Source organism: Excalfactoria chinensis, chromosome 6 (assembly GCF_039878825.1).
Source record: "Excalfactoria chinensis isolate bCotChi1 chromosome 6, bCotChi1.hap2, whole genome shotgun sequence".
NCBI lineage: Eukaryota > Metazoa > Chordata > Aves > Galliformes > Phasianidae > Excalfactoria > Excalfactoria chinensis.
Window position 1 is genome coordinate 26,144,476 of NC_092830.1, and position 15,471 is coordinate 26,159,946.

At 51.4% G+C, this 15,471-nt stretch overlaps 1 protein-coding gene across 2 annotated transcripts; it reads right to left on the reverse strand.

Moving 5' to 3' along the window:
• Window positions 1–6,222: 6,222 nt before the first annotated feature.
• On the reverse strand, window positions 6,223–15,440 carry C6H10orf95 (chromosome 6 C10orf95 homolog). 2 transcript variants are annotated; one of them, XM_072340463.1, is made up of 2 exons: window positions 15,295–15,440; window positions 6,223–7,754 (listed from the first exon to the last, which is right to left on the reverse strand). In XM_072340463.1, exon 2 carries the CDS (start codon window positions 7,689–7,691, stop codon window positions 7,017–7,019), a length of 675 nt encoding a protein of 224 aa, XP_072196564.1. In that variant the 5' UTR covers window positions 7,692–7,754; window positions 15,295–15,440; the 3' UTR covers window positions 6,223–7,016. The 2 variants fall into 2 exon arrangements, with proteins under 2 accessions (XP_072196564.1, XP_072196565.1); XM_072340464.1 differs by lacking the exon at window positions 15,295–15,440 and adding an exon at window positions 13,943–14,054.
• Between the last annotated feature and the right edge of the window lie 31 nt (window positions 15,441–15,471).

Genomic DNA, 15,471 nt, shown 5'->3' on the forward strand with positions numbered 1-15,471 from the left:
CATAAGGAGGCTCAAACCTTAACGCCCTCCAGCTGCTGGCAGAGCCCAGCATCCCCTTTCCTTGCCTCGGTCCTCATTTTAAGGACATCCTCCTGTTCCTCCAGCTGATGTGGTTGGAAGGTAACGCAGCCCTTTGTGGGCACATGAACCTCATCTCACCTGTTTGCTGCAGGTGGAAGGAACCATCATCCTGTGCTGTGCTGGGATGCTGCTGGTTCGCTGCTGAGCAGGGACATCAGAGAGCCCTCCCAGCTCTGTATCCTGCAGGCTCAGAAGAGCATCATATGGCATCCCCAGGGTTCTGTGCCATGCGTGTGGGCAACTGCAGCAGAGAACTCTGTGTCACCTCCATCCTGGCAGCATGCAGCACAGGGCTGTCCTGTAGGGTGGCTGGGACAAGTTGGGCACCCCACAGGATGCTGAGTAGGATTCAGTCCCTCCATGCCCGACTCCCGCTTGTCCACTTTGCCTGGAATGGTCTGAAAACCCGCAACGATCGGTGCGTTTTCCTTCCATGCACAGATGATTCACTGCACTTTCCTCTGTAAACAGTGGGTGGATCCCCGCTGGATTTCCAGGAGCAATATTGCCTCGGTTCCCGGCCTGGGGAGCTGCAGCCCAGCGCCACCAAGCGCCCTCATCCCCACTGCCCAGTGCGGTGCTTGCCGTGCTAAGAGCACGTCAGCTCTCACCTCCCACCGTCCTCTGGGTATAAGAAAAGAATGCCATCTGCAAAGAGCAGTGCTGGACGAGCCCCAGGCCTTTATATCATGCTGATTGCAGCGCTAGCTATAAGGATTTACCTAGTGATGCTGACATTTCCTTTGGCATTCCTTGTCGGATGTTTGTGAGAGTGGAGTGCTGTGGGAACTGGCACGTTGCCTGCCCCTAACCTAGCTTTGGGGCCAGGGCTCAGTGCCCAAAATCCCAGTGTGAGGCTGCTGGGATGAAGGGTCCTTCTGACTCCAGGCTCAGGATGTTGTTGCTACTAGAGTAGGGTGCAGGAGCTGAGAGCTGGCTCATGGGATCTGGCACTGGGTGGGCCCCAGATCTGAACCTGCTCTAGAACCATCCTGCTTGGCCTCACAAAACTCCTGACTCTGGTGAAGATCCTTTCAAGCAGGAACACGGCTTTGTCTATCAGGGAAAATACCAGGCTGGGACTCACAGCCCTTCCCAGCAGGGCTGGAGGGAAAACAGGAACCTGGAGGGGAAAAACAACCCAAGAAACTCCCTTCCCACTGACCACGCTTCCAGCACAGCAAGAATGAGGAGGCTGCTCGTTTCCTCCATCCTGTGTGTCCCTCCTGGTCATTTCCATTTCTTCCCACTCCTGTAGGCTATTGAAATGTCACCCAGTTTCTATCTGTGTGGCCAAAAGGTCTCTAAGGATGTGAAAAAGTGCCATGGGACAGAAGTGGCTCCCCAGGTGGAGGGGAGCTGAGCCCAGGGGGCTGCAATATGAGCAGAGCTCTTGCTGTGCAGGGTCCTTGAATTGGAGACGCTGGCTGTGTTAGGGATCTGTGTGGTAAATCCCTTGGATCCATCTCACACTCTCAGGTGCAAAGCAGCCACTGGAGCCCAGCTGCCAGCAGCTCGGTAATCTCAGCCCTGCAGCCTTCCCGGTGCTTCCTGCCCTGATACACACACGGCCCCCAAAGGCACAAACACTTGGCAGGTGTTAGCAGAGCACACAGGCACTCACAGCCCAGCCAGAAAGGAGCACCGGTGCTGCCTCCCACCCGTGTACCCTTGTCCTGTATTGATGTATTTGCCTGTTGCTGACAGGGAGTGTTGGCTCAGTGCTGCAGCCCCTGCCAGAACCCCGCTCACACTTCCAACCCAAAGGGAGCCCCGGGGGACCTGACATCAAGTCAGAGCAGAACAATGGTGGCCAGTGGTGTGAGGGGGACAGGACAGCAGCAAGATGGCAGCCAATGTCACCTTGTGGAAAAGAAGTCCCTGCAGCCCTCTGTGCTCACCCCACCAAAAGCAGCAGTGACTGCAGGGTCCGCACACACCTGTGGGGCTGGAGGTGTCCCAAGGGGATGCTGCTGGGTTAAAAGGTGCACCCATGCCCAGTGCAGCTACCAGTACAGGTTTCTGCAGGCTGAGGCCAGACACTGCTCACCACATGTATGGGTGACTTGGGTGTCAGCCCCCAGGCTGGGAGCAGTGGGAGAGGAGGTGGCTGGCCAAGGCTGGGTGATGCTGGGGCCCATCTGAGTCCTAGAGGGGATAGCTCATCCCCAAAGGCACGGCTGGGCGTTTCCTGAGCAGTTCCGGGAAGACAATGCTCAGCCAGGGGAGGAGAAGCCCCTCCGCCCTGCAGCACTGGGGGTTCCTGGCCGTGCCCAAGGGAGCAGCCCCTGTTTCCACATCTGCCCTTTTCCCGGGTGTCAGAGCTTCCTGGAGATCGCATCTCCCCACAGCTGCCTCCCTGGCACGGGGATGCCGGTCGCTGCCTCCCACGGCTTCCCCTTTTCTCAGAAAGCCTGGAAACCAAAGGTGAAAGAAGTGGGTGGGAACCCCGCACGCTGCCGTCCAGGAAGAGAAGTGAGTAAGTCGGCTGCAGTATTTAACGGTGCCTCCGCCGCACGGCTCGCAGTCCTGCTGCCAGAGAGACAGAGCCGGGAGCTGCCGGTAAGTGCCGGGGTCGAGTGCTACTGGGAGGGGGGCTATGCCAGAGCCAGGGCTGCTCCCATGCTGCTGCTCTCCCAGGAGCCAAAGCCCAGCTGTGGCTGATGGTGAGCAGGGAGGATGCATCTTGCTGCAGTCAGGGTGGTTGCTCCAACATGGGCAGTGGGGAAGGAGACAGCAGGTCCACAAGTTTGAGTTTCTCCTGCCTGGCTTCAGTTCTAGCTGCATTTTTGGGGCAGTCTGAGGAACCAGAGCCAACCCCCTGATATTTAGCATATTTAACCACGGAGGGGGGTGTTTGCCTGTAACCATTTCTGCAAACTGCCTGGGAAGACAAAGCAGGACCATCTGTATGGATGTCCCAGTGCCAAGGGTGTGCAACACCTACATGACACTGCTGCCTGAGAACGTCCTCTCCAATCGGTATCTCCAGCACTAGTTATCTGGCACTGCCAACATGAGGGCACTGCTTCTTTATCAGCCTGGAGGTGGGATACTGAGAGGCAGAGCTCAGAGAAGAGCCTGGCACAGGCAGCACAGGATATTCCAGCATCTCAGCTCCCCAAAGCCCCTCATAGGAACCAGCCAAATTCCTGCCGCCTGCAGTTCTGCACACCCAGTAGTGCCTCAGGGATGCTGCGTTGTGGGGATGCAGCTTACAGGAATAGCCACAAGCAAAATGAAGCACAGCTGGAGCTGTTTGTGCTTCAGCCCTCATGTGTTTCCCATCACACCCAGGTCAAACTGTCCTGGTACTTTGGGAGATGCCCAGGCCCCGCAGTCAGGATGCCAAAATCAGGTTGCCTGGAGCTGGCCCTGCTTCATCCAGGCACACCAGGGCACAGGACAGGGCAGAGCACACCCCTAGGCAAGCCATGTGGCCCCAAGGCCATCACCTCCCCAGGGCTGCACAGGGAAGGATGGGGACATCTCTTGGGGTATGACAAGGGAGGATGTATCAAGGCTGACCTCCATCCTGCTATTCTGCCTGCAGCCCTTCCTTTCTCTTGGAAAATCAGCACACAGTGGAAGCCTAGTTTTCCCTCCCCTCTGCCTTCTAATCCCCCAAAGCAGTGGCTGCTCAGAGCGGCCGAGAGCTGGAGGCAATCTGAAAGACAGCATTGCCAGGGCCCTGAGCCACCTCTCCCAACGGACACAGTGGCAGCAGAAGGCACCCTGCCAGGACAGAGGGTTCACACTGCCCCAGCTGAACTCGGGTTCCCTGCAGGCAGACTGAAATAGATCCCCGGGCAGGCTGCTGAGCCACCACAGAGCTCGTTGCACATGCCAAAACTTGCTGGGCGCTTCCCCGCTGAAATCTCTGCCGGTGCTTCAAGGCCATGTGTCATTTCCTGCCCCGAAGCCGAGCTGTCAGAGCTGGGGGCTCGACTCCAGCCTGCACCCCTCCCAGCTGTGCTCCTTCCCGACCACCGTGTGCTGCTGCCGTCAGCACTGCGCTGAGCCGCAGCTGAGCCAAAACATGTCTCCCGTGCATTCAGAAGCCAGCTCCTGGTTGGGCTCAAAATGAATGTCACATAGTGAGGACCGGTTCTGCCCCCATCTGCCGGCAACAGCTTGGTGCCGCTCACCAGAGTCCCTGCATATTCCCCTCCAATGCCCACCAGCAGTGGCACCAGCACAAGCTGCAGGCAGGTACATAGAAGTCCTAAGGCACCTGCTCCTGATCACCACATCTGGAAGAAGCAGTAATTCTCCCAGCATACTGCAGAGCTCAGGGCTGGCACGAGGCTCCATAGCAGCTCCAAAAGACAGGGTGACGTGTGGAAGCACTGGGAAAAAAAAATACCAGCCAACTTCAGCAAGGTTTCCAAATAAAGTTGTGGCTCCCTGTGCTGCGTCTGGGGCAGAGCAGCACCACAGCCCCCTCCTTGCAGCAGCTTCCCACTGCAAAATCTGTGTCAGCTCTTTGCCTGTGCTGTGTCATCAGCACCGCGGGCTCTTTGCTATTTTTTCCTCCTAGCAGATGGAGAAACAGCCACATGGGGCAATGGGAAGCCGGTGAGGACTGGCTGCTTGGCTTTGAGAACTGAATTCCATAGGTGTTAAAGCATCCAAAAATGCCCTATGGATTCAGTTCTGCAGTTGGGCAGCAAATAAACCTTCAGGAAGAGAGAGGAGCTGAGTGCTGTGCCTGCAGGAATGTGCACGGAGATCCCAGCAGGGATGGAGGTGAGTTATGACCACAGTGGAAAGCCCCACAGTCAGAGCTGCTGGAGGCAGAGGTCATTTGGTGCAGGTTTCCCTGAAGGGATAAAAAACCCTGCTACAAAATGGTTCTTCCATCTGGAAGTGGAATGGAATTTAAGGAAATAAACGTTGCTGCCTCCCAATGGTTGTAAGCCTGTGCTAAAAATACACATTGTCAACACAGTGGCCTGGGTGTGCCTAGAAATCAGATTCCGGGCAGCATAACCCAATAAAACATGGAGAAGACAAACAGGCCAGGCTAAGGCCATGGGCCATGCCTGCTTCCTGGGCTGTCCCCAGCAGGACAGGGCATGCCAGGCTGTGGGAGCAGAGACAGGCAGCGCTGCTGCCAAGTATTCACACAGCTTGGCAGCATGATTCCATAGAAAGCTTTTCTGGACACAACTGGCTCTTTCCACTCATCTGTACTATGACTCTGGGAGGCTTTGGCCAAGTTTGGGGAACAATTTCCATTAAATCGTGTTACAAAACTGTCATCAGAAACAACTGGGAGAGTGATATTTAGGGTAACTGATGCAGGTTTTGGCAACTCATGCAGCATCTGACCACCATCAGAAGGCAAGCCCCCTGCTCCCCATTCTGTCCCTTAGATGTACTGCTCTGCACCTGCTGCAGAAGCTCACCTAGAACAGCCCAGCCCCACCTGCACCAGCTCTGTGATGCTGGAGAAAACCCATATCACCACATCTGAGTCCTGCATCACCACATAAGGATCTGAAGTGCAAGCTTTGGGATTTCTGCTTTAACTGCTGCCCATCACACAGTGAAGGGACAACTGTCAGCCATTGGCAGAGCCAACTCCAGCCCATTCATCAAGTCTCACTGCTCACAGCACAGCTAGGGAGCAGCAGTAGCTTGATTTGAAGATCCTGTGACAGCTTTTCTGGCTCAGAGCTCCCACTGCTTCATTGAGCAGCAGAGCTCACCCATTTCAGAGAAACAAATGGAACAGTTACATTAAGTAAAAAGAAATAATCCACTTGCTTTTTCCCTATAGCAATTCAAAGCCACCAAGGGTCTCCAGATGCACTCTCACAGGCTCTCTGAATCAGCATGCTGACATGGAGCACTCCTTTCTTTCCTCCCATTATGACTGGGAAGATCATCTCCCATACAGTCTGTTGGAAGGAAACTGTAGGGGGGAAAAGGGCTACACTTCTTGGGCAGCTCACTGTTGGGAGTGGGGCTCAGTTAGCAACCAGCAAGGCAAGGAGACATACAACTGAAGGAAGAAGACTGCACAGGACAAGATCCTGATTCGTAGAAAAGTTCCAGAACACGTTGAGAGCTGTTCACAGCTAAAAAGCAGGAAAAATAAAACCAAACCAAAAAACACTATCTACATTCTGTTTTGAATTGTTTATTTATAATCATTTAAAAGGCACAAGTTTGCAAGCAAATCATTCTCAGACCCAGGACAGCAGCTGTGGGAGGTGCCACAGGACACAGGGCTCTGCTATCTGCAGCAAGGCAGCACCCCCAGCCAGAGCTGGGTCAGACCCAGTAGAGAGCCTCAAGCAGCCACTTCAACCAGGACACAAGGCCAGGAGGAACAAGAACCAGGTTACCAAGTGTAAGAGGATCAGGACACCAAGATCTTCTGCCAGAGTGCAGCAAAGTGCTGTGTGCAGGCATCACACCATAAGTACAATGGTACAGCCATAGAACAGCAGTGATGATATGCAGACAGTTACTCTTCACAGAGCCAGAGAGCTGCTCTCCCCTCTGAGACTTGCACTGCCTTCAACTTAAAGGAAATCCAGTTTTGATCTCCTCAGGTGAGTGCCAGGACGGGATCCAGCTCCCAGGACCTTCCCCTGGACAGTGTAGGAAGAGGGCGGCCATCTCACCAAGGGCTGCTCTCTGGGAATCCCCTTTCAGCCTGTGGCCACCCAACCAAAACGGTGATAAGTAAACATCCATTCCAAAACCAGGACCAAAGAGCTGATCTGATAGACAAGTGCCAGGTGGTTTCTTCACAGGTCAGACATTGTGCATCAAATAGGTGAAACTGCCTTAAGCTTGTGGAGGACACAGAGGAGTTAAAAGCCCAGGGGAGCAGTGGCACCCCTTGCTTGAGCTGCTTTCCATCTACCAGCTGGCTCCCTGGGGCCGTGAAGCATCCATTTATTGTGTGGCCAATCACATCATTGTCTCAGTTTCTTTTTCTTCTTCCTGTTCCGGTCCTCGCTGCTGTCATCTGCTTCACTGGCACTGGGGGTCAGAGCTCTCTGGATGACGTTTTTCTCCACTGTGTACTCCTGCTCTCCTACCTTGGGGTCTGCTTTGACTAAGAATTCCCCCTTCCGGTAGGTGATGGAGACATTGGTCCGTGGGTAGGTGCCATAAACCCTCCGGAGATCATCCTTCACAAATTCTGGGAGGTCTTTCCTTGGCCCAAACACCTTTCCAAGCCTCCCCCACTGAAGCTCCCCTCTCATGGTGAAGCCTTCTGGCCACGTGTCTCGATACTGGTCTGGTCTCTGATAGGCAGCATAGGGACTGTAGTTTGCATAAGGATTGTACAGCGGGACAGGGACCACAGGGGGTAAATGCCAGGTGTAGTACGGATGGAAGTAGGGGTTGGAGGCACTGTACAAGTGATGGTACTCCACCTGACTCCCCACATAGTCAGGGTAGCTGCTTCTGTCTACCACAAAAGTCACAGGGCGGCTGTAGAAGTTGTGCATGTAGATGGGAGGGAACATTGTGGAGCTGCTTGGGTCTTCTGCTCTCCCAGTGCGCAGTGGTAGGTAGGTGTAGGCAGGAGATGGGATCATGGTTGGACAATACTCCCGTGGTACAAAGCCAGGCTGGTACATGGTACAGGATCTGGGGCTTTACAAGAGGAATACTTGGCCAGAGCAGTTGCTGAGTTTCAATAGCTGTGAGGATAGGAGTGGAAAAGAAAAACTTTACATGGTTACAGGCTCCCAAACCAGGCTGAATAGGGAGATGCACATAGCATTAATGAACAGATCTCCCCATTCCTGCAGGCTATCATACAAACAGGTAGGTCTGTGTCCACATCCACAACTCCTCTGGCAAGTCCTCATGTAGAGGCTTTTCACTTTGATCTCACTGACTATCATTCATGTCCAAGGGTGCATTTACCCTGAGTTACCCCACAGCTTAACTTGTCCCCACCCTGCCCTCAGAGGACCGGATAACCCCCCAGGGCATTGAGCAATGACCTCCCATGACTCATTCTCTCCCTCAAGAACCAGGAAGGGAATGCACACATACAATACTTCAGGTTAGTGTTTGTTTTAAACAGCTTGCTGCCAGAGATGGGAAGAGACCATGCACATAGCAACAAGGTTTTTTTCCTCCCCACTGCTCAGAACCTTCACCCTTAACTACAGAGTTGCCACATGCCAACAACTCTCACTTCAGGCAAGAGAGTAAATGAAACTCATCCCACTCTGTTCAGTGCTTTCCTCCAGTCCAGCAGGAGGTTTGGCAGCCCCCAGGAAATCGCTACAAGCAATGCTGGGTGCTGCACAGTTGCAACTTTTCCTTTTTAAGCCAGCACAAGGCATTCCTGTCTCCTGAAGCACAGGATCTGCACTAGCTGAAGCCTGCTTTTGCCTCAGGGCAGAACCAAAGCCCAGCCCCTGCACAGCCGAGCAGCCCTGGACCGGACTCTGCCCTTTCACGCAGCTGCAGTCCAAGAGTCAGAGTCCACCACGACTGCCACCTTCCCAAACAGGAATACAGGAAAAGAAGTCCATACTACTTTGTCATAGCCCTTTAAAAATAAAGGCTCAAGCTGCTTCAAGTCATACATCTGTAGCTGCTTTGACTGAGGTTTACCCAGCACAGTAGGTGTCTGTTAGGAGGAGGGCAGGCACCATGCTCCTGGGCCTCCTGCACCAAGGCAGCCTGAGCACTGTGAGGTGGTGGTGGAAGGACACTACTTGCTCAGTCAGACAGGACAGCTGACTAAAGGAAGCAACCTGAAGAGATACAGGGAGAACAAGATGAGGACTAAGAACAGCTGAGAGAGCTCCAGGGCAGCAGTCACATACCCAGCCACAGACTTGAGGACACATCCCTGGAAGCAGATCACCCTGAGCAGGGTGCTGACAGCTGACATAACCCAGAGAATGCTCCAGCCACAGGGGAAGCTGCAAAGCTGCCTGGGCAAGTCACAGAGGCTGTCAATACTGTTCCACAGCAGCCCTATGCTGCTCTGTTCCTGCTCCAACCTGTCTGCAGCCTTGCACCCTCAGGGGCTGAAAATGTGGCTCATCTCATCATTACACCAGTATATATTGCTCGCATTGCCCCTAATGCTGCTCCAGTTTCCAGAGGCTGGCTTAGGGAGGACATGCTGGAGCAAAGTCCTGCTGGACTCTATAGAGCTGAGTGAGGATGCAACAAATCACATGCATTCAGAGCCAGTGCCAGCCTGCCTGACCTTTTCCCACACTCACAGGGATGGTGAGCAAGTAAGACTTCAAGGAGATAAGGCTAGACCATCTGTAGCCAGAAGGCACCAAAAGCCAGGTGCTGAAAAATCACATTTCACTAGCACTCCTCCCTTCTTCCTCTTCACCTGTTTCTACTTCCATTGCTGTGAAAGTGCCAAGTGTAGGAAGGAAGCATCCAACAGCATGAGCCTCTCTTCCCTGCTTTTCAGAAGCAGTGGTAGGGGAAAGTCAAGAGAAAGATCAGCCTTGTTTTCCTTCAGACTGCTACCTGTTACCTTCACTTCTGTGTCAAGCTCTGCAGAACCTCAGTAAAACCTCCAAAACAATTGGAGGTCTTGAGTACAAAAGAGCAAGCTGGGCTCTGCTCTCTGCTCCTGAGCCAGGAACAGCCAGAAGTGCTCACCAACTTCCCACTGGCACAGAGGCTGGCACTGCTGTGCCCAGGAGCCAAACCAGAACACCAGGACCTGCAGGGAGCAGCAAGGAACTAACCAGTAAGAAAGGTACCAGCAAGAGACAAGGTTCCTCCCCTTAAAGTCTTTCTGACCTTACTAGAAGAGGCTTCAGCCTCACTTGGCTGGAGCTGAATGAGAAGGTTCCCAAGAAGGTCACAGCCAGATGAACACAACCACCCTGGGTTTGGAGAACACCCTACTTCAGACTCTCCCCAGCTTTGCCAAAGCTGACTCCAGCAACTCCTGGTGCAGCTCAAAGAGCCCAACACAACACCCCAGCTTTCGAAATACTTGGTCTGCCAAGCAAAGCTTGCTTTTGTGCCAGCTGATCCAGGCAGAGCCGTAAGGGAGAAATTGCAAAACATTGGCAACGCAGAGCCACAGAACGCTTGGGAGCTCAAGTGCAGAGAGAACTGTTTCACCTCTTTGTTACACAATTACTTGCTGCAGGTGTTGAATCAACCACTAACAACACTGAACAGCCCTCCCGGCCTGTGTTTGTAGCAGCAGTTACTTACTAGCACTGCAAAAGAGCTGGCTTTGCTGGACACTCCCCACAGCAGAATTTTGCTGTCACCTGAAGCTAGCTTTTAATTCAGGGAGCTGTTTGGTTACGGGATTCTGGGATACAAGAAAACTACTGTGTGAGCTGTAGAAACCCAAGGAACACAGTCAAACCCATGTCACACTGCACAGCCTCTAAGAGAGAAGTGAGCCTGACTGCAGCACTAACCAACAAAGGTTGTGCCACTGTACCATCACAGAAATGTCTATAGCATGCCTGCAGATTGCTTTCACCAAGGCAGATCAGGAGATTCCCCTTAGCTGCTGTTTGCTCTCTGCTGTTCCAGCACCCCAGCTTTCAGACCTTTCTGGCTTTCTTCCTGCCTTCATCTCCTCTTCACCTCACAAAAATCAATCCACAGATGTGTCACCACTTCCCTGTAGCATCTCTCAAAGGTGCAGGGATGAGTGCACTAAGAGCAACATTTTCCCCTAACCAAGAGGATGGAGAAGTTGTGTTATTTCCAGTTAATCTCTCTATTTTTGAGCAGACTCGGCAAAATTTTTTGCCATGTGGCAAAGTCTCAAAGGTCTTGCTAGGAAAAAAAAAGTGGGAAAAAAAGAAAGCTTTAGTGTTTCTGGAAGAGAGACATTACCAAACTACTCATTCATTTCAAACAGACAAGTGAAGTCTGCCCACACGCTCCCAGCCAACAAAGCAATGCATGTTAGTGTGCACCACGCTCTGGTCTCAGTGCGTATCAGTGCATACAGGTGCAGCAGGCACTTTGCTTTCAGACCGAGCACAGCTTTGGGCAGAGCAATCCCCATCTCCCTGGCACCCCTGAGATGGGCAGCTCTGCCTTGTCCCTACAGAAGACCCACTTTGCCCACGTGACAAGATCACTTTAGCATCCCAACACACTTGGTGTTTTCCACTTAAGGGTGATCACAAAAGCTTGTTCCTGCCCAGAGGAGCAGTGCATCCAGCACGTGGGCTCAGATTTGCACTCCAAAGCTCTGGTGACAGTCTTGCATGCTTATCCTGGTAGCTAGAAATAGCTTATGAGAGAGGATTACAGCAAAGAGTCTCCTTATTTTTCCCTTGTCATTTCCTTCTCTCGCCTGCCAGAAAAGATCACTCTCTCTGGTCAAGGTCTCTGAAGAAAATCTCACTCCAGGGTAAGCCTCTTGGGTGCTTCTTCAGTAGGGGGAGAGGGAGGAGAGGAAGAAGCACAGAAATCATGCAGCACAATACAACACTTGGCTCCTCCTTCATCAGGACCAGTTGGCAGGACAGGACACTTGGATATCTTCCCAGAGGGAATGCTCCCACTCAGCCAGACGTGCCTGGCAGCAACACAGGAATTCCAGTAAAGCACAACAGCTTGGTACAGAGCAAGCAAGCTGGCTCTTCCGGGTCTTAATGTTTAACTAGGAGCACAAATTCCCACGCTTGCTTCATCCTGCAAGTGCTTCCAGGTTTTGCCCCTTTTCCCAAGAGGAAAAAAAAAAACCAACAACAGCATCATAGATTTTTGCTACATTCCCCAAGACAACAGTAAACCCACACGGTCCCAGCAAAGCCCCCCAAGGGGCAGTAAATACTTTCCCGAGAGGTTCTCACATCATCCCTGAGGCATCAAGAAGATGTACTTCCTGGAAGAGACGAACTCTTGTAGCATCTTGAAAGGCATTTGGTGCAGCAGTGGAGGCAGACAACCCAGCTGATGCAGCACAGCAGCTGAGATTCAAGCAGGCAGCTCAGAAGGAGCTTGCTGCTTCAATCTTGCACCCTATAAAGCCACAGTGCATGTAGCAGCAATCAGCCTCCAGGCAGCAGTTACACAGTGCCTCTCCACACCAATTATCATAGGATATTTCTGGATGGAAACTTGGTGGAACAGGAGAACACGGCCTTCACTTCTCAGAAGAGGGGTGAGGCTGTTTGACACACCCCCTTGTAGTATCTGGCAATGATGAGGAAAGGAAGAGAATCGATACTGAAAGCAGCCTGAGAACAGCCACCAGGCTTAAAAGGCCTTTGCAGAGATGCACGGGTACTTGGAATGAAAGCATAACATTTCCCCCAAAGAGCAGTAGATCTACAGGGTGGAAAAGGTTTGAAGGATTAGATGTGACATTGTTACTAGAATCAGGAGAAACCCACCAATTCAGATAGTTTTGCACATTTGTTCTGAGGACCTGTCCAGGATATTTTAGTGGGACCTGGGTTTGAGGAGTGCTGCAGGAGGTGGACATTGCTGCAGTCCCTGCTTATCTCATTTTCCAAGCTGGAAGGCAGCAGACACCTTCACCTTGTATGAAGGACAGGCAGCAAGGCAGAAGATTCCTCTGAGCTCTGACAGTGCCAGTGCACCACAAAGAGGGCTCTAGCTGATGCTGGCAGCCATGGCAATAGCAGTGAAGATGTTAGTCATCCCTTGCAAAGACCTTCTGAAGAGGAAGCAGATCTGTTTCAGCAATTCAAAACAGCATTCCCAGAAACACTGAAATCTAGTATAGATCCAGCATTTTGAGTCTGTGCAAAGCATGGGCTCCAGATGAGGTCGAAGCAGTAGGAGAAGTTCTTGGCATTGCAGAGCAAACCTTCACTTGACTATGATGATACAAGAGCCTCTCCCTTGCATACCTCTGCCCAAATAGCGGTCAAAAGGCAGCAGGCTGCCGGCTAAGGGAAGTTTGGAGCAGCCACCCCTCCTCCTCCTCTTGCTGCAGCTGCTGGATAACAGTGTCAGAACAGCTGTGCTGCCAGCAGTAGAAGGGGCAGGTGACACTTCAGAGTTAGCATCAGCAGGGCTCCTAGAGTCAGTCCTGCTCACAGCCAGAGCAATCCTAAATACTATTGCCATTCATCCACCCACATAGATTCTGGGGTAGCTTTCCCAATGCTGGCCATGCACACATGCATGCAACCCTGCTTCTCCTCCTTCCTCTGCACAGCTCCTTTCCCCACATTCTGGTTTCTGGTTGACTGAAAGTCCCACCATCAGCTTCACTTTCCCTGTAGGCACTGTGCCACACTTCAGGATCTCAGCCTACATTTCTGGAAGCCACCAGCTCTCTTCCAGAGACAGACCTGTTTCTAGAAGCTGCTTTCAAGCACTGTTTTCTTTAATCTGCACTTCATTGCATTCATGGTCCCAAGGGTCCCCTCCATGTTGAAGAGCAGCTGGCACACAGCACAACCTCCTCCTTCCAAAGTTCACTGCATAAAGTTAATTTGATTCCCATCTCCTTCACCCACACACCTCTTCAGTTACAGATCGCTCACTCCAACAAGTCAGCTGAAGAATCAATAACCTCATTAACACACTGCTAGTAACTCTTTGTTACTTATATCATTCTGTGCACTACTAAAGACTTCATTAGAAGCTTGAACAAACCACACACTACAGACACTGAATTACAGGTGCACCTCCCTTCCCTCCCACCATAACTCCCTTGCTCTGCTCTCCCACACCAAACCTTGCTGACTGGGGACTGACTGAGTCCAGCAGGCTGTCCAAGGAGGCCATTCCAGCACCCCAGTAGGTTTGGGTCCCCAGGCTCTTCTACCATTCATAGGTGTCTGCACTTCTGCATTCAGCCAATCCTAACTTCCTTAGTATTTTTTAATCTAATTTAAGATCTTATTTCTCTCATTTCAGTACTCACTTTTTTGCTCTGCTCATGCCTTCACTCCTCCAGCAGTCCTTTCCTAGACAATCAGTCCACCCCTAATCACTCCTTTCCCATTGGTCTCAGTTTTGTTACATCCATAACCAAGCCTACTCTTCCAGATACTGTTACCTAGGCAATCTCAGCCTTATATGACATTACTGATATGGTCTGTTTGGCCTTGCATGGTTCTGCCCTCCAAGAGTTGCTTCAGACTCCCCTGTAAATATCTGATCACAGCTGTTGACTTTACACACGCCAAAACAAATCCTTCAACTTCAGCCTTGGCTCCCTTTCCTAGCTCCAGTTACTTATAGAAACTTCTTCATTGTACATAGACAGTTTGCATAGCAGAACAATGGGCTTTATACACCTTTTTTGGTACTTTTGCACCATCCTGCTCTCTCAGCTGCTTGATTACAAGACTTTACGCTGCAAGTCTTGTTAGGAGAGCCAACTGGCTTGCTGCAAAGGCCTGAGTCCATTTCTCCAGAATGATTTCATGCTCACAGTACATCTCCCCTGCTGCTGCAAGCTAGCAACCAACAACACAGCAAGCAACTTGTGCTTTAGCTCTGCATGCATTGACTGCATTTGGCATTCCATTCCCTGCATCCTACATAGGAGTTGCATTGTTGAAACAGAAGGAAAGACTGAGTCATTGTAGTGGACCCTCCATAGCATCGATGCCCAGACAGGGAAGGAAACAGGTTATCTCCAGAAGTTAGAGTTGTACTACATAGCAATCTTTCAGCTCAACTTTGCTTACAGAAATATGTTTCCAGACACCCACAGTACATTTCTAGCTTAAGTTCAAGCTTCTGAGACAAAGTTAGATAGATGTGGGGATACTGTTCTTATTGTGTCCCTAAGACAAACATTCTGCTGATCTACAGATTCTATAGATTATATATCCCTTTTCCAACTTCCTGCTGTTAGCCTCTAGACAACCAAAACATAATTTACAAGTAGTGTTATTTATTTTTAATGGAAGAGAAAATGCAACTCTGTCTCCAAGAATTCAGAGAGACCTACATCATTTTTCCTTAACTGAGGGGCTTGTATCCTATCACCACAATACCTTAAAATAGCACCTTTCACAACCAGGAGGTACTCAGAAAGTTACAGGCTAGATCAGTACCATACATCAACACCCCAAGCCAGCTGTACATGGATTTGCCTCTGTTGAAGAACAGAGAATGTGCAGAGGCAAAAGGGAAATGCAACCCAAACAAGTCTCAGAACTGCTCACTTGCATGCTCATAGCAGCAGTACTGCTTCACCATTATAACATAGTTAAGTCTTTAGCGTACAGATAAGTGCATAAATGAGATTCTCAGTGTACTCACTTCCTGAAGGGAGAAAATAGACAAGATGATGCTTTTTCTTGAACGAAGAGCCAGGAAGAGCAGGATAGCCTGATGTGGGGGAGGCAACTTCCCTGCTGCAGCCTCCTCTTAGCAGCACACTGGGTAGAGGGCTCAGACACAGCACCACACCTTGCTGAAGCACGCAGCAGTAGCCAG